General features: G+C 38.7%; 2 protein-coding genes across 16 annotated transcripts in view; one reads left to right on the top strand and one right to left on the bottom strand.

Annotated features, from left to right (window-relative positions):
• The window catches only part of Cast (calpastatin), a 116,509-nt gene extending 107,190 nt beyond the window's left edge, over positions 1-9,319 (top strand). For 7 of the 14 annotated variants that reach the window (NM_001301153.1, NM_009817.4, NM_001301156.1 and 4 more), the window contains 5 exons: positions 434-469; positions 969-1,061; positions 2,512-2,580; positions 5,733-5,794; positions 6,852-8,391. In NM_001301153.1, the coding sequence (NP_001288082.1) occupies positions 434-469; positions 969-1,061; positions 2,512-2,580; positions 5,733-5,786 (252 nt within the window). In that variant the 3' untranslated portion in view covers positions 5,787-5,794; positions 6,852-8,391. Of the gene's footprint in view, positions 1-433; positions 470-968; positions 1,062-2,511; positions 2,581-5,732; positions 5,795-6,851 lie in introns of all 14 variants that reach the window. The other 7 variants (XM_006517059.1, XM_006517056.2, XM_011244466.3 and 4 more) reach the window with 2 other exon arrangements.
• The window catches only part of Erap1 (endoplasmic reticulum aminopeptidase 1), a 53,633-nt gene continuing 43,097 nt past the window's right edge, over positions 8,480-19,015 (bottom strand). Inside the window, exon 19 of one of the 2 annotated variants that reach the window (NM_030711.5) lies at positions 8,480-11,111. In NM_030711.5, the coding sequence (NP_109636.1) occupies positions 10,956-11,111 (156 nt within the window). In that variant the 3' untranslated portion in view covers positions 8,480-10,955. The remainder of the gene's footprint in view (positions 11,112-19,015) is intronic. The other variant, XM_006517476.4, reaches the window with a different exon arrangement.

Raw genomic sequence — 19,015 nt, 5'->3', positions numbered from 1 at the left:
ATCAGGCATGGTAGAGGCTTACAACCAGTTATTTGGAAGTCTAAAGAAACATCGGAAGTTCAGCCTAGGTAACTTAGATTTTCCTTTTTGTTTTAAACAAAATAACAACAATAACAACAAAACAAACAGACTGGAATGTATTAGGCTCTAGATTCATTCCCAGGACCACCCAAACCAACCACTCAAAAACCGCAGGTATCTGGTGGTAATAAATTGTAATACCTGGTACCAGAAAATTCCTACATAGTCTCTGTGTACTTTCAGAATCAGATCTTTGCATCTGGCTACTGAAATGGCTATGAAAGTGAAGATTTACTAGAAATCTGGGTGAGGTGCCCAGGTCATCAGTTTTGTATAATAGATGCTCACTCTAAGACTAAAGTGAACCGAAATAGAGGTCTGTAGTTAACCAAAAGACTACCTTGTTTTTAAGGACAAACCAGAGAAGCCACCGACTAAGAAAACAGAGGTAAATACTATGATGTATACTTTCATTGTTTTTATTATGCATGTAGTTTTCTTTTAAACTTTAAAGAAACTAAAATTTGTTAAGTATCTTTCTCCTGTGCCAATGTGTGAAGATAAGCCTATATTACTAACTTTATTTCCCACAAGAACCTTTTAAACGTAGAACCAGATTTCCAAGTGAGAAAGAAAACTTGTACTGAAGAATGTAACATGACCCAAGCATGGTGGCACATGCCTATAACCAACAGGGGGTAAGGAAAACGGGACAGTAAGGAATTCATAGTTGCATAATGAGTTTGAGGTTGGTTTGGACTACATAAAACTGTCCCCAAAAAAATAGAATATGGGAAAATAATGATGTTTAGGTTCCCACGCTTTGTGTCTCCTTTACCTAGTAATTTTAGGAAATAAATGCCAGTGAGCTTTTCTTCTTAAACATGTTACTTTTAAATAGGAGAGAAGTTGCTCTATATCTTCATGTATTTCTACTTACATGTTAGAAACCTGATCAGGACCGGGACCCCATTGATGCCCTCTCAGAAGATTTGGATAGCTGCCCCTCAACTACAGAGACCTCAAAGAATACAGCAAAGGTACTACACTTTTTTCAAACTGATTTCTTTGAAATACCCATCTTTTTAGAGAAGAATGAATAGAATAATGTTGTAGAGGAAGTTAAAATGAAGTTATAATTCTACTGCCCACAACACTATTATTTAATGTATTTCCTTGTTTTTGCCAGTAAATAGTTTTACAAAATTGTCCTTATGTTTTGTTTATTACATCGTTTAACAACATTTCATCAGGGTTCTGCGTGTGGTGTATAACCTCCATAGCCATCATTTTTGGTTGAGACATTGTTTTGTGAGTCACAAATAGCTCTGTGCTCATTTTGCATGGCAGTCTTTGACCCCTAAGCCCTCTTCTGCCCATTTGTTGCCTGTAATTTCTTGTCCCTTCCTGGTGCAGCTGGCTGACTTAAGACTTTTAATGGCCATTTCTAGTCTTTGTTCCTTCCCAGGCCAGCCTAGCAGCCTTTGAGCACTCTCTCCCTGCATGTGATCACCTGGTACCAACTACCTTTTTCCCATTGAGGGCATTACTTAGAGTCATTGGATCTTTGATTTCTGTGCTCAGATTAGCAGAGTGCTGATATTTAATAAGTGTTCAAACATGTAATTTGAACTGAATGAAAAACTAAACCCATTATTCTTCCCATTAATACAGGTTAATAAAATGAATGAAAATAAATGTGTAATATCATAGTTTCGGGGCACTTAACCTATAGAACACATCTTGTAAATCACACAGAAGGAAGGGTGGATGTTAACAGTCTGTTCATTATTGTTTCAGCTGCTTTTAAACACAACTTGTGGCTGCATCTTCATACCTTCCAAGTGATTTAATTTATTGCCTAACTCAGCCTTCTACTTCTCTCTTCTGGAAACTCCTAACTAATGTTTCTGTTTTCTTTCTTCCCCTCTTTTCTTCTCTTTCCCCTTTATTTCCCATTCTATCCCTCTCCTCTCCTGTTTTACCTTCACTCCTTTCCAATACATTCTTTCCTTTTATGTCTTCTTTTTGGTAAATGTGTTGTGCCTTTGCAGGCACAGTTTCCATTGTTACATCCATTTCTCTCCGTATCACTGAAAACAGGTGTTTGTGTTTTGTTTTCATTGTTTTCCTCAATGGCACATGAAACTCTGGCTATGTAAAGGAAAGCTTTGATTTTTCTGAACCTCTGGTTTTCTAAAATAAAATTGTGGTGTATATTTGGGGTTCATGTTATGAAATGATGGGATTTGTTAAACACCTATGTGACCCCATTTTCCTCTTATTTGTAGCCTTTTAAATGTCCTGCTTAAAATACAGATATATTCAGTTATTTTAAAAATAAGTACCAAGCTACCCATTTTCATTCAGTAATGTTGGGGGATCTAGGCTGCTAGGAAGAATATCCTGGATTCATCTAATGGCAGCATGTAGTCAGTGTCTCCATGGATTTGTGATGGCAGAAGCCTCATTATCTTCCCATTGCTTTAGGGGAAGAGCAAGAAGACTTCAAGTTCCAAAGCATCCAAGGACGGAGAGAAAACAAAGGACTCTTCCAAGGTAAACATGGTCATAAGCATAACAGTTGACAAGGAAGTAGGATTCACTCTGTTAGGCCTTTAGCTTGATAGTGTAAGCTATTTAGAGCAAAAGACCTTTAAATAATAGCTATCCCCTAGCATACCTTGCTTAAAAAAGAAGAACAAAAATAATCTCTTGGGGGCTGAAGTGGTGGCTGAGGTGTTAAATGCACTGGATGCTCTTTCCAAGCTAACCCGGATCTGGGTTTGGTTCCCAACAAGCACATGTTGCTTACAGCCATCTGTAACGCAGGTTACAGGACATAGGATGCCCTCTTCTGGTCTCTGGGATCACCAAGCATGCACATGGTGCATGATATACATTCAGGAAAAACACATAAAATTAAAAAAAAAAAAGGATTTTAAAGATTTTAAAAGTTAGTTAAATTGGAGATTTAAAAATAGAAATGCATATTGTGTTAAATGTGTGTGTGTGTGTGTGTGTGTGTGTGTGTGTGTGTGTGTAACTCGTGTTTTGAAAATATAAATGAAATGTGTCCTTAACATAATTCAAGTGGCATGTGGTTCTTGCTTTTATTAAAGTGCCTCCAGAGCCTGTGATTCACATGTAAAAACATGGAAGTTGTTCTAATTTGATTTTTTTGATGCTATAATAAAACACCCTGCCTTAGGGGAGGAAAGTTTATTTGGCTTACACTTCTAGATCATATTCGGTCACTGAGAACAGTCTGAAACTCAAGCAGTAACTTGAAGCTGAAATCATGGGAAAACACTGCTTGCTAGCTCTGTCACAGACCCCTGCTTAGCTAGGGCTTTGGTGGTGGTGGTGGTGGTGGTGGTGGTGGTGGTGGTGGTGGTGTTTACAACCCAAGCTCACTTGCACAGGGACAGATGCTGTCCACAGTGGGCTCAGCCCTCTTAAATCAATTAAAAATCAAGATTTAGTGCTCCACAGACATACCTGATATTTTTTGTAAAATGTAAAATGCTGTGGTGTGGGGGGTTAAGTGGGCCCATGCTGAGGCAACCACCTTGTGGTTGTAGCCATAAGATGGGTCTAGTATAAAATGAAGTTTATTTGGGAGCATGGGAAAGGGGAGTAGATGCAGAAAAAGAGGGCGCAGAGAAGGACAGAGAGAGGGGGGGGGGGGTGAGAGACAAAGACAGAGAAAGAGAGGCTGGCCAGAAACACATGGACACAGTAGTGCCCTTCCTTGATCACTTTCAAATTTATGGCCTGTTTTTTTTTTCATTAATTACATCAACACTCTTTAAGAACAACTAGTGAAAACTTCATGCAATTGATTTCATCACAGGATACAAGAACATTATATATCAAATAGGTAAAAATTTTAATCCCTTATCAATTAATTATAATTTTTAAAGTGCCTGATCAACCCATTAATTATAAAAATGCTTCATCAATCCACTCACAAGAAGTAGAAAGTATAATTGCCCTACACAGTGGAGATTAGCCAGCCAGCCTCTCCTCAGGGCAGAAAAAGGATAGGGTCACTGTGGGATGGTAAGACACTGTCATCTTTCCCAGCAATACTGCTGCATTTGAAAAATTGTGAGGAACCATAATGAGACAAGCTAATAACTAGCAGGTGATCTTCCTGAGATAGCCTGCTTTGGATTATTACATAATCTGTGACAGGTTCACCCTTATTAAGCAAGGCTAAAGGGATTCATTTTAGGAAAGATTCCTGCTATTAATATGCATTTCCTGTTATGTTTAAACATATATAACGATCACTAAGTAATACCACACCCCTTTGGAGCAGATCTCTACAGATCCACGAAGATGCTATACAGACAAATAGATTATTTCTTAAATTTTGATGATCCTCTAAGAATTCCTAAAATTATATCAGTGATTATTAAGCTCTTTTATAGTGTGACTGCTATTAGGTCCTTTTCTGATAGTTAAAACTGCAATGAGAACTCTGCCAGTCTCTCAAGTGTCACCAGTTAACTGCTCTTAGATAGTAACAAGACTTTCTCCTACTCAAAGCACATTCCTAGAGGTTATAAACAATTAACCAAGGGTCATAAAAAGGGAACTAACGATTTATTATAGGTGCTAAGACAGGAGAGAAAATATTGACTGGGTTTATCTATACTTCACTAATACCTTAGTTATGGTTTTAAACCTTCAGTGAACCTGTGGAGCTGAGACAGGTGATGGATGTTTAGCCAGATAATTTCTCCTAATGGATATGCATGTAAACATCCTCTGTTGTAAACTATTGCAATTTATGATTTGATTTTTTTGTGTGTGAACTTATGATGAACTTTGTAACATGCGATCATGTATTCTGAAAGCATTATAAGTACTGAAGACATAGAGAAGAGAGGAGATTTTTTTCCTTTTCCCCTCCTGGAAGAATCTTTTTCCTTACTAGAATTTTTGCCCCCTTTCCCCTTTTAGAGAATTTTTCCCCTTCACCACATAGGATCTTTCTGCTTTTCCCCTCAGTTAGCTTCATAAAAGCTTTAAAAGTTTCATAGGAAACTTTTTACAACTTAGTAATAAATGCTATAATCACTTTTCTAAGTGTCCATTTTTTCTTCCTGTGACTTCCAACTAGCAGGCTGAAAGTGAGAGCCCAGCAGCTCCTGCTGAGATAGTACAAAGGCTATTTACTTAATCCGTTGCTGTTTGAGGAAGATGTGCTAAGTGCCAAAAACTGCAGTTTTTGGCCTCAGAGGATCACCACAGGCAGGTCAACTACAGTAGCAAGATAACAGACTTAGATAAGTAAACTTATTATTATTATACAGCAACCCTAAATATCTTGTAGGACAAAGTCTTATCCTCCAACGATGCTCTTCCCCCTCTGCTGCTTCAAGAATCTACAAGAAAGAAGACCCCACCCACCCACCCCCCACCGGGGCTGGCCCCAGGCAAAAATTTTATAGGGTCCATTAAAAACATGTTTAAAGTGAGAAATTTAGGATTAAGACTATTTACATCTTATAACTTAAAAACTAAGGAAAGAACAGAGCATGTTTGTGTCAAATGAAGAATATAGACCAGGCCACCCTCTCTGCCTTCTGTTTGGTCCTTATCCAGGAGTTCATTTTCTCCTTCTGTTTCCTGGTGAGTTATTGTGCAGTGTTGATTTAGAAATAAAAGCACTCACTATAGCTTTGCTTCCCCCTTAGAAGACAGAGGAAGTGTCCAAGCCAAAGGCTAAAGAAGATGCAAGACACAGTTAATGAATTTGGTAAGTTGAGTTTCCACTGTAAATAGCAATAACTGCCTTCTAGCAGCTGGCACCGTGGGGCGCGAGAGGCAAGTTTCTCTCTGAGTATTCCACACCTGTTCCTGTTCTTAGGACCCATAGCTTGCGAAGTTCAAAGTATTCCATTCCCCAACAAGCACTAAAGGGCTTATTGTGCTACTAGAACTTTTCTTGTTAATCATTGATTAAATTACTCTTAAAATGGCCTGGCAGTGGTGGTGGCTTTGATCCTATCAAAGGCAGAGGAAGGCAGAGCTCACAAAGTTCAAGGCCAGCCTGTCTACAGAGCGAGTTCCAGGACAGCCAGGGCTACACAGAAAAACTTGTCCTTGAAAAAAACAAAACAAAACCAAAAACCACAAAACTCTTTAAAGAACTCAGACTTTGAATGAAAATCATACACCACAAGCTAGTTCAATCTTTGAAATTATACAGACTTTTCTTGCAATGTATTTGTAGCAAAATGGCAGTAATTGCTATCTGAAATACAATGCATGGTGAGTGGTAGAAATCACAGTTTGGGAATAAAGGCTGTTTAACCTTCTGTTTTTGTTTTGTTTTTTTCTTAATTCTGAAAGAACAATAATGGATTCTGACCTATTCTTCAATAGGTGGGTTCTGATCTTCCTAAAAATCATAAAATGAAACTGCATGCTCAACAAAGCCTTAAAGAAAACAAATAAAAAGAACAACAACAACAACAACAGAAAAGAAAATAAGAAATGGGGTTGGCATGGTGAGGGATGCACATGGTAGATTCATGGAAGTTGCCCTCTGAAGTCCACATGCATACTGTGGCATACATATATTAAATGAAACTGTAAAGTAAGGTATTTTGGTTTTTTGTTTCTGTTGTTTTGTTTTGGTTTGGTTTGGTTTGGTTTTAAACTATGGGTTAAATGGCCCAGCTCTCTTGCCAGGATCCATTTCATTTCCTATAGCGCAGTTAGCACACCAACAAGAGCTGCTCCACATTTCTCAGAGTAACTGATGACCTTCTATTAACAACCTACTCACTCATATTTCCTTTTATTTTAAGGGTATCTGAATAGAAATTCTTCAGCTGGTGGATGGTGACTTTTGAAGAACAAAGGCTTTGATGACAGTTTTTTCTGGGTGGTTTCTGGACAGTGGTATTTGTTATGTCTTTTGACATCTTAAACACTGAGTTGTTATTCTTTTCCAGAACGAAAATGAATTTGTCTGCTTCACCTGTGTTCTGTATTGAGTATTGATAAACTTCAAAGATTTTTAATTGCCCTTAGATGGGAGAAGGAAGCTTTATATTTGTAAGAAATATATTTGATAGTTTCTTAAAACACCAAAAATCCCAGAAAGCCTTTACAAACCTTTGCACTTTATATATACAGTGCCTGTAAATCTCATTAGTATTTTTGGTTTGCACTAAATTTTTTTAGCATTTGAAAAATAATGCTCCCAACTTTTGTCAGTATTTTGATTTCTTATTATGTCTTTTTCTTCAGCTTTGATGTATCTTTGGGTTAATGTTGATAAGTCAAACATGAAATATTGTATACTCGGTGTATAACTCTTTTGGGGATGCTAATAATAAATTAATGATAGATGACCCAAGGTAAACCTTGGGAGCATCAATCTCCTTTCCTGCCTGAACTCTACTTTCTTAGGAATGAGGACTTCTACTCATGGTCAAACAAGACACACTGAGACTTGAATGAAGCTAGCAGAAAAACAGCACAGACTAGAGTTTAACGTATAACTTTTAGCAATAAATTGGGGATTCTTAGAATACTCATATGGCTTGAACTATCCTGGTTTACCATGGCATTAAACTGTGGTTTCCACCCTCTACATGAAAACCAGATCAAAATCCTTTGCTTATAGTCACTTGCCACATTGTCTAAAGCATCTTTACCAAACACAAAAATCAACTTCTTTAAATGTGTGTATGTACATACAATGGATACACTGAAATTTAAAATCTGCTGCTATATCAAAGCAGGTTAAATTATCTTAACATCTTTGAATGGTACCTAAGATTTTTCTGAGCACTGTACTGGTATCATTGATGGAAATTTGATAAACAATTAATTCCATTTCTACTTCCTAGCAATGAATGCTGAACAAGATGTCAGGTGCATATAAACCAAACTTCAACTTTCTTGTGTCCAGAAATCACAGCCTTTGTTGCCATCAATGTAAAGATTTTACTACGATTTAATTAACTTTACTAAATATAACTTACATCATGAGCAATTCCCAGGGGATAGGTAAGACCAAGCAAAACATTATATCCATAATGAACATGATACTTTGTTAACTGTCTCTAAAATTACTCTCTACAAAATATGCATGCACCTCTTAGATTTCAAATGCTACCCACAAAAGTATTTAATTCCCAGTCCTATAAAAGGGACAGTCACTATTCTGTTTTTAAGGCACTGATAAGAATGTACTCCCTGGGCGGTGGTGGCGCACGCCTTTAATCCCAGCACTTGGGAGGCAGAGGCAAGCAGATTTCTGAGTTCGAGGCCAGCCTGGTCTACAAAGTGAGTTCCAGGACAGCCAGGGCTACACAGAGAAACCCTGTCTCGAAAAGCAAAAAAAAAAAAAAAAAAAAAACAAACAAACAAGAATGTGCTCCCTGTCTTAGATTGTACTGCTGTAAACAGGCACCATGACCAAGGCAACTCTTATAAGGACATTTAATTGGGGCTGGCTTACAGGTTCAGAGGTTTGGTCCATTATTATCAAGGCAGGAACATAGCAGCATCCAGGTAGGCATGGTTTAGGAGAAGCTAAGAGTTCTACATCGTGTTCCTAAGGTAAACAGGAGAAAACTGGCTTCCAGGGGACTGGGATGAGTGTCGTAAACCCCATACCCACAATGACATACTTCCTCTAACAAGGCCACTTCTATTCCAACAATGGTACTGCATGCGCCGAGCATAGTCAAACCATCACACTCCCTGAGTTTTGAATTCATTATTGTCTAATCCTTGTATCTTGGCAGTGTAGGTGTCTGTTTACTCTTTTCGTTTCTAAAAGCATGCTGAAACCTTTGGCATTGGCACATATGCTTCCAAGGCTATGGCTCTAATATACAAACTTCCATGTACACATAGGAATATACTTAAGTGATGTGACTAAATAAATTTAAGAGTGGCTATAAAATCACACATATACTTAAGGTATCAAAAATATTTTTTTAATTAGGAATATTCTCAAGACTTCAGTGTTTGCTGGTAACTCACAGTGACTTGCATATGCCATAGGATCTAAAGGAATCCTTTTTATTCTTTTCTATTGTTTACTTTTAAAATCCTAGTCAGGTGAAAACAATTGCAGATATTGCCTTAGAAGTAAAGAACAGATGGTTTTTATTACAAAAAGTTGCTGCATATGTAATATTTTATCTGTTTAGAAAATGGGCTTTTCCAAAAGTGAAGGTGACCAAAACAAAAATCAGTATTTGTGTTTCATTAATTAAGATATAAAATTCAATTAAAGGAAAATATTTTACATGAAGTTCTTGGCTATGTGTTTTATTTTATATGTAGTCTGGGGAAAAAAAATTACCAGTGAATCATTTTCTATTTTCAAGCTGTCAGATGAAGTTAATATAAAAATGGAACTATAAACACATCTGTTGGGGATTAGATATAAAGTGCCCCCCCCCCCCAAGCGAGCTCGTGTGTTGAAGTCTTGGCTCCCACCTGGTGGTAATAGTAACAGAGGAGACTGACCATAAGGGCTGAGCTCCTTAGTGGATTAATCCATTTGCTGTCACCAATTCACTGATGATTCATGCTTGAATGGTGGGTAGGTGTAATTGAAGAAGTAGACCCAGTCTGTGGGAGTATGGCTTTGACCAGTACACTGTGTCCCCAGACTTCTATCTGGCTCTTGTTTTGTTTTCTGGCCAATACTGGATAAACATTCTTCCCTGATACCTGTTATGGTAGCCATAGTGTCTCACCACAGGCCTTTAATAACAGAGCCAACAAGCCATCAACTAAAATCTTTCCTCATTTAATCTCAAGTATTTTGGTAGGCCAGTGAAAATATAATTGAACCCCTAAAATCGCTTTATTTCATAGTATATTACAGCACCATATGTTGATATTTTTCCTATCATTTATGCCATACATCAAAAAAATCTTTTTAAGATTTAAAGAATCTTTCCTTATACTAATATAAACATATTATTAATATTGTCCTTTGTTAGTGAGTCCTCAATGATTTATTTTCAGTAAGTGCTATTATGAGTTATTTAGGAATTTACAACCCTACTCCCTACTTAAGGGATCAGTGACTCACAAGTATATCTTAAAACGAGATATTTCTGATACAGATCTGAATGCACTCTGCATTTTTAAAAATAACCTTCCAAAGAAAGTAAGTGGCTCTCATATTTGACTTATCCAACGAGGGTTATAGATATACAATATTTTTAAAAACAAATGTGCACGTAGGTTCAGTGAAAATGACAAGTACTACCATGACTGGTATCAGCAGGTTTCCACTGTTGCCCCATGCCCCAAAGGATGAAAAGGAAGTAGTTATCAGAGTGCGGGGGGGGGGGGGGGGGAAAGGCCACCTCTTAGGAGTAAGACTTACGGTGGTTGAAAGCCAGCCAGAGGCAAGTACAAGAAAATAAACACCTCTATGCAATCCCTCATGGATAACAACTACCAAACACTATTAACAAAATCCAGAGGGCAAAAGTGTCTGATTAAGTGGATCCTGCAAGGCAGCACCCATAAGTGAACCCAGGAAGAGAGACTGCAGGACTGTAGAGCCAGAGAGGTCAACAGGAGGGCTGCTGCACAGCCACTTCCCAGCATGGCTAAGGAGCCAAGCATTCACTGCACAGTTATGCCTCACTATTCAGTCTTACAAAAATACTGATGAATGGCCGACACAGAAGCTGAAGTATAAACTGAGAAGAAGCCCCCTGGGTTTTTCTGTGGCAAGGAGCTGGGCACTTGGGTTTAAACCTGTCAATCACAGTCATTGAAGCTTTTCTCAGACATAATCAAGTGAAATGAAATAAGAAAATATCTTCAGTAGTAGCCAAAACAACTATCTTTAGTTTAAAAATACTCAAATTGAACAAAATTTTGCTCATCATAAATTCTGGAACTTGGCAAGAAACATATTGTCACAGCAACTCTGGCTTTTCTTTTTGCAGCCACAGTCTTATTTTATCAAAATTCTTATCCATCCATCGTATGTTTTCTTCAATGGTCTCAATGGTTTGTTGAACACAACGGAGCTGAGAACCGTTTTCTTTCAAGGAACTGAAGAATCCTTTTACCTTGGGGGAGGAAAAAGATTTTTAAAAGCATTAGTTTGTTTATATTAAGCAAATGGTCATCTAAGGGAACTTAATAAAAAAGTAAAGCTACAATTCCAACGTTAGCTGACATTTTACACAGAAGAATGTACTAGATATCTGGATGTGATTATGTATCTCTTATGCTTGAGCTACACAAAGTGAGCTCATGTCACATGACATCAGGTTTGTATTTCTCCCTCTAGCTTTTCTATGTTCACAGTTGCCAGACTTTAAAAGGCTTTGCTGTTTGACATTTTATATTTGAGGTTTAACTGAGTATGTCTATTTAATATGGGTTCTGTTATATATACACAGATGCTTATTAAAATTTTTAAATATGATATCTGAAAAGCAGAATGTGCAGAGTATCTTCTTTGCCAAGGAAAAAATAGCATCGGACTCGAGCCCCGGGGCTACCTTGCCAGCAGAGTCTTGCCCAACACCCGCAAGGGCCCACACGGGACTCCCCACGGGATCCTAAGACCTCTGGTGAGTGGAACATAGCGCCTGCCCCAATCCAATCGCGCGGAACCTGAGACTGCTGTACATAGGGAAGCAGGCTACCCGGGCTTGATCTGGGGCACAAACCCCTTCCGCTCCACTCGAGCCCCGGGCTACCTTGCCAGCAGAGTCGCCTGACACCCGCAAGGGCCCACACAGGATTCCACAGGAGATCCTAAGACCTCTAGTGAGTGGAACACAACTTCTGCCAGGAGTCTGGTTCGAACACCAGATATCTGGTACCTGCCCTGCAAGAAGAGAGCTTGCCTGCAGAGAATACTCTGCCCACTGAAACTAAGGAGAGTGCTACCCTCCAGGTCTGCTTATAGAGGCTAACAGAGTCACCTGAAGAACAAGCTCTTAACAGTGACAACTAAAACAGCTAGCTTCAGAGATTACCAGATGGGGAAAGGCAAACGTAAGAATCCTACTAACAAAAATCAAGACCACTCACCATCATCAGAACGCAGCACTCCCACCCCACCTAGCCCTGGGCACCCCAACACAACCGAAAATCTAGACCCAGATTTAAAAACATTTCTCATGATGATGATAGAGGACATCAAGAAGGACTTTCATAAGTCACTTAAAGAATTACAAGAGAGCACTGCTAAAGAGTTACAGGCCCTTAAAGAAAAGCAGGAAAACACAGCCAAACAGGTAGAAATCATTAAAGAAAAACAGGAAAACACATCCAAACAGGTGATGGAAATGAACAAAACCATACTAGAACTAAAAGGGGAAGTAGACACAATAAAGAAAACCCAAAGCGAGGCAACGCTGGAGATAGAAACCCTAGGAAAGAGATCTGGAACCATAGATGCGAGCATCAGCAACAGAATACAAGAAATGAAAGAGAGAATCTCAGGTGCAGAAGATTCCATAGAGAACATTGACACAACAGTCAAAGAAAATACAAAATGCAAAAGGATCCTAACTCAAAACATCCAGGTAATCCAGGACACAATGAGAAGACCAAACCTACAGATAATAGGAATTGATGAGAATGAAGATTTTCAACTTAAAGGGCCAGCTAATATCTTCAACAAAATAATAGAAGAAAACTTCCCAAACATAAAAAAAGAGATGCCCATGATCATACAAGAAGCCTACAGAACTCCAAATAGACTGGACCAGAAAAGAAATTCCTCCCGACACATAATAATCAGAACAACAAATGCACTAAATAAAGAAAGAATATTAAAAGCAGTAAGGGAGAAAGGTCAAGTAACATATAAAGGAAGGCCTATCAGAATTACACCAGACTTTTCACCAGAGACTATGAAAGCCAGAAGAGCCTGGACAGATGTTATACAGACACTAAGAGAACACAAATGCCAGCCCAGGCTACTATACCCGGCCAAAATCTCAATTACCATAGATGGAGAAACCAAAGTATTCCACGACAAAAACAAATTCACACAATATCTTTCCACGAATCCAGCCCTTCAAAGGATAATAACAGAAAAGAAGCAATACAAGGACAGAAATCATGCCCTAGAACAACCAAGAAAGTAATCATTCAACAAACCAAAAAGAAGACAGCCACAAGAACAGAATGCCAACTCTAACAACAAAAATAAAAGGAAGCAACAATTACTTTTCCTTAATATCTCTTAATATCAATGGACTCAATTCCCCAATAAAAAGACATAGACTAACAGACTGGCTACACAAACAGGACCCAACATTCTGCTGCTTACAGGAAACCCATCTCAGGGAAAAAGACAGACACTACCTCAGAGTGAAAGGCTGGAAAACAATTTTCCAAACAAATGGACTGAAGAAACAAGCTGGAGTAGCCATTTTAATATCGGATAAAATCGACTTCCAACCCAAAGTTATCAAAAAAGACAAGGAGGGACACTTCATACTCATCAAAGGTAAAATCCTCCAAGAGGAACTCTCAATTCTGAATATCTACGCACCAAATGCAAGGGCAGCCACATTCATTAGAGACACTTTAGTAAAGCTCAAAGCATACATTGCACCTCACACAATAATAGTGGGAGACTTCAACACACTACTTTCTTCAAAGGACAGATCGTGGAAACAGAAACTAAACAGGGACACAGTGAAACTAACAGAAGTTATGAAACAAATGGACCTGACAGATATCTACAGAACATTTTATCCTAAAACAAAAGGATATACCTTCTTCTCAGCACCTCACGGGACCTTCTCCAAAATTGACCATATAATTGGTCACAAAACAGGCCTCAATAGATACAAAAATATTGAAACTGTCCCATGTATCCTATCAGACCACCATGGCCTAAGACTGATCTTCAATAACAACATAAATAATGGAAAGCCAACATTCACGTGGAAACTGAATAACACTCTTCTCAATGATACCTTGGTCAAGGAAGGAATAAAGAAAGAAATTAAAGACTTTTTAGAGTTTAATGAAAATGAAGCCACAATGTACCCAAACCTATGGGACACAATGAAAGCATTTCTAAGAGGGAAACTCATAGCTCTGAGTGCCTCCAAGAAGAAACGGGAGACAGCACATACTAGCAGCTTGACAACACATCTAAAAGCCCTAGAAAAAAAGGAAGCAAATTCACCCAAGAGGAGTAGACGGCAGGAAATAATCAAACTCAGGGGTGAAATCAACCAAGTGGAAACAAGAAGAACTATTCAAAGAATTAACCAAACGAGGAGTTGGTTCTTTGAGAAAATCAACAAGATAGATAAACCCTTAGCTAGACTCACTAAAGGGCACAGGGACAAAATCCTAATTAACAAAATCAGAAATGAAAAGGGAGACATAACAACAGATCCTGAAGAAATCCAAAACACTATCAGATCCTTCTACAAAAGGCTATACTCAACAAAACTGGAAAACCTGGACGAAATGGACAAATTTCTGGACAGATACCAGGTACCAAAGTTGAATCAGGATCAAGTTGACCATCTAAACAGTCCCATATCACCTAAAGAAATAGAAGCAGTTATTAATAGTCTCCCAACCAAAAAAAGCCCAGGACCAGATGGGTTTAGTGCAGAGTTCCATCAGACCTTCAAAGAAGATCTAGTTCCAGTTCTGCACAAACTATTTCACAAAATAGAAGTAGAAGGTACTCTACCCAACTCATTTTATGAAGCCACTATTACTCTGATACCTAAACCACAGAAAGACCCAACAAAGATAGAGAACTTCAGACCAATTTCTCTTATGAATATCGATGCAAAAATCCTCAATAAAATTCTCGCTAACCGAATCCAAGAACACATTAAAGCAATCATCCATCCTGACCAAGTAGGTTTTATTCCAGGGATGCAGGGATGGTTTAATATACGAAAATCCATCAATGTAATCCATTATATAAACAAACTCAAAGACAAAAACCACATGATCATCTCGTTAGATGCAGAAAAAGCATTTGACAAGATCCAACACCCATTCATGATAAAAGTGTTGGAAAGATCAGGAATTCAAGGCCCATACCTAAACATGATAAAAGCAATCTACAGCAAACCAGTAGCCAACATCAAAGTAAATGGAGAGAAGCTGGAAGCAATCCCACTAAAATCAGGGACTAGACAAGGCTGCCCACTTTCTCCCTACCTTTTCAACATAGTACTTGAAGTATTAGCCAGAGCAATTCGACAACAAAAGGAGATCAAGGGGATACAAATTGGAAAAGAGGAAGTCAAAATATCACTTTTTGCAGATGATATGATAGTATATATAAGTGACCCTAAAAATTCTACCAGAGAACTCCTAAACCTGATAAACAGCTTCGGTAAAGTAGCTGGATATAAAATAAACTCAAACAAGTCAATGGCCTTTCTCTATACAAAGAATAAACAGGCTGAGAAAGAAATTAGGGAAACAACACCCTTCTCAATAGTCACAAATAATATAAAATATCTTGGCGTGACTCTAACTAAGGAAGTGAAAGATCTGTATGATAAGAACTTCATGTCTTTGAAGAAAGAAATGAAAGAAGATCTCAGAAGATGGAAAGATCTCCCATGCTCATGGATTGGCAGGATCAATATTGTAAAAATGGCTATCTTGCCAAAAGCAATCTACAGATTCAATGCAATCCCCATCAAAATTCCAACTCAATTCTTCAACGAATTGGAAGGAGCAATTTGCAAATTTGTCTGGAATAACAAAAAACCTAGGATAGCAAAAAGTCTTCTCAAGGATAAAAGAACTTCTGGCGGAATCACCATGCCAGACCTAAAGCTTTACTACAGAGCAATTGTGTTAAAAACTGCATGGTACTGGTATAGAGACAGACAAGTAGACCAATGGAATAGAATTGAAGACCCAGAAATGAACCCACACACCTATGGTCACTTGATCTTCGACAAGGGAGCTAAAACCATCCAGTGGAAGAAAGACAGCATTTTCAACAATTGGTGCTGGCACAACTGGTTGTTATCGTGTAGAAGAATGCGCATCGATCCATACTTATCTCCTTGTACTAAGGTCAAATCTAAGTGGATCAAGGAACTTCACATAAAACCAGAGACACTGAAACTTATAGAGGAGAAAGTGGGGAAAAGCCTTGAAGATATGGGCACAGGGGAAAAATTCCTGAACAGAACAGCAATGGCTTGTGCTGTAAGATCGAGAATTGACAAATGGGACCTAATGAAACTCCAAAGTTTCTGCAAGGCAAAAGACACCGTCAATAAGACAAAAAGACCACCAACAGATTGGGAAAGGATCTTTACCTATCCTAAATCAGATAGGGGACTAATATCCAACATATATAAAGAACTCAAGAAGGTGGGCTTCAGAAAATCAAATAACCCCATTAAAAAATGGGGCTCAGAACTGAACAAAGAATTCTCACCTGAGGAATACCGAATGGCAGAGAAACACCTGAAAAAATGTTCAACATCCTTAATCATCAGGGAAATGCAAATCAAAACAACCCTGAGATTCCACCTCACACCAGTCAGAATGGCTAAGATCAAAAATTCAGGTGACAGCAGATGCTGGCGAGGATGTGGAGAAAGAGGAACACTCCTCCATTGTTGGTGGGAGTGCAGGCTTGTACAACCACTCTGGAAATCAGTCTGGCAGTTCCTCAGAAAATTGGACATAGTACTACCGGAGGATCCAGCAATACCTCTCCTGGGCAAATATCCAGAAGATGCCCCAACTGGTAAGAAGGACACATGCTCCACTATGTTCATAGCAACCTTATTTATAATAGCCAGAAGCTGGAAAGAACCTAGATGCCCCTCAACAGAGGAATGGATACAGAAAATGTGGTACATTTACACAATGGAGTACTACTCAGCTATTAAAAAGAATGAATTTATGAAATTCCTAGGCAAATGGATGGACCTGGAGGGCATCATCCTGAGTGAGGTAACACATTCACAAAGGAACTCACACAATATGTACTCACTGATAAGTGGATATTAGCCCCAAACCTAGGATACCCAAGATATAAGATATAATTTGCTAAACACATGAAACTTAAGAAGAATGAAGACTGAAGTGTCGACACTATGCCCCTCCTTAGATTTGGGAACAAAACACCCATGGTAGGAGTTACAGAGACAAAGTTTGGAGCTGAAATGAAAGGATGGACCATGTAGAGACTGCCATATCCAGGGATCCACCCCATAATCAGCATCCAAACGCTGACACCATTGCATACACTAGCAAGATTTTATTGAAAGGACCCAGATGTAGCTGTCTCTTGTGAGACTATGCCGGGGCCTAGCAAACACAGAAGTGGATGCTCACAGTCAGCTAATGGATGGATCATAGGGCTCCCAATGGAGGAGCTAGAGAAAGTAGCCAAGGAGCTAAAGGGATCTGCAACCCTATAGGTGGAACAACATTATGAACTAACCAGTACCCCGGAGCTCTTGACTCTAGCTGCATACATATCAAAAGATGGCCTAGTCGGCCATCACTGGAAAGAGAGGCCCATTGGACTTGCAAACTTTATATGCCCCAGTACAGGGGAACACCAGGGCCAAAAAGGGGGAGTGGGTGGGCAGGGGAGTGGGGGTGGGTGGATATGGGGGACTTTTGGTATAGCATTGGAAATGTAAATGAGCTAAATACCTAATAAAAAATGGAAGAAAAAAAAATAGCATCAACCACATAAATGCACTGTTTCTGTGGGGTCTGGCCTTATGTGCTATTACTGCCAACACCGTAAGGAATTGAGGCTCTTAACAAGTTATGGTAGTAAGACCTCAAATCTTGACAATATTTTTATCCCAATCCACAATTCCTGCTTTGGTCCCTCCAGATTAAATCTACACAGTTTCCAGAGATATAAGAGACTTGCAGCGCTCTCCTCAAAATGTATTTTGTTCTTGTCACATCCCTGGGTATCTATCTGAAGCCTTAAGCTCGAATGATGGATAGGCTGCCTGTGCCAAAGCACTAAAAATTTTGCTGCTTCCTTTCACCTTCAAGAGTAGTTAACATTGGCCCATTTCACATTAGGTGTTCACAGCATTAACCCATTTTTTTGTAGTAAGGAAGCAAGAATAGACCAAGACATAATTTATTATGAATTCCAGACAGCTAATTCTTCAAAAATCCATTTCATACTACCATGTTATGAGTTTTGGAACTGTGGGCGGAGGCAAGACTGAGTTTTAGAAAGATCCAGTCAGATTGATGCGGAGTTATTCTAAACTTACTTGAGAGTGGGTTGCTTCCTGCTGGGGAAGAGAAGAAAGACTCCCTTCTCCCTGCCTGTGCTTTGCTCAACAGATCGCTGGACCCAAGATTGATTCCTCATCAACTGAAAATCATTTTCAGAACTCTTCAACAATAAGTCATCAATATTTTCTCTTCACCTTTTGGCTAAAATATTTCATTTATCCTTAAGGAGCCCACAGTGATATTATGGCTAAAATATGTACTTCCATACAAGCTCTAGCAAAGCCAGCTCTTAATATTTCTCCCAAACCTAGATTGTGTCTTCTGCCACACTGATACAGCTGAATACCCAACTTATATACACCTCGCGAGAACACACTCAGCAGCCTTTAGAGGAGTGGGAAAAAGTCTCCTTTGGTAGAATACATGTATGTCTCATGTTCTCTCTTACCAGACATTTTCATTACAATTTCTTATTTTTGCCTGAGTACAAAGAACTCTATGATAACTGTTCAAAGTCACTGTAATAAATATTTCAGTGTAGGTTCTCATAGTTCCTATCTTTATACAGTTTTCATTCTTTAATATTTATTTTCAGAGATGGATTTTATAGACTGCTGAAAAATCATAAAGTATAGAATATTATAAGTGAGAAGAGAAACATGATTTTGGATACTGAAGTGCCTGGAAACTCTCTGCCTCTTCCACCAGCTGGTCATATTAGCTATTTGAACCTCTAGCATTCACTTTTAATGACTTTAAATGATGACCA

Source organism: Mus musculus, chromosome 13 (assembly GCF_000001635.26).
Source record: "Mus musculus strain C57BL/6J chromosome 13, GRCm38.p6 C57BL/6J".
Lineage (NCBI taxonomy): Eukaryota > Metazoa > Chordata > Mammalia > Rodentia > Muridae > Mus > Mus musculus.
Note: the sequence above shows the minus strand (reverse complement) of the source record. Positions and strands in the feature narration are given on the sequence as shown.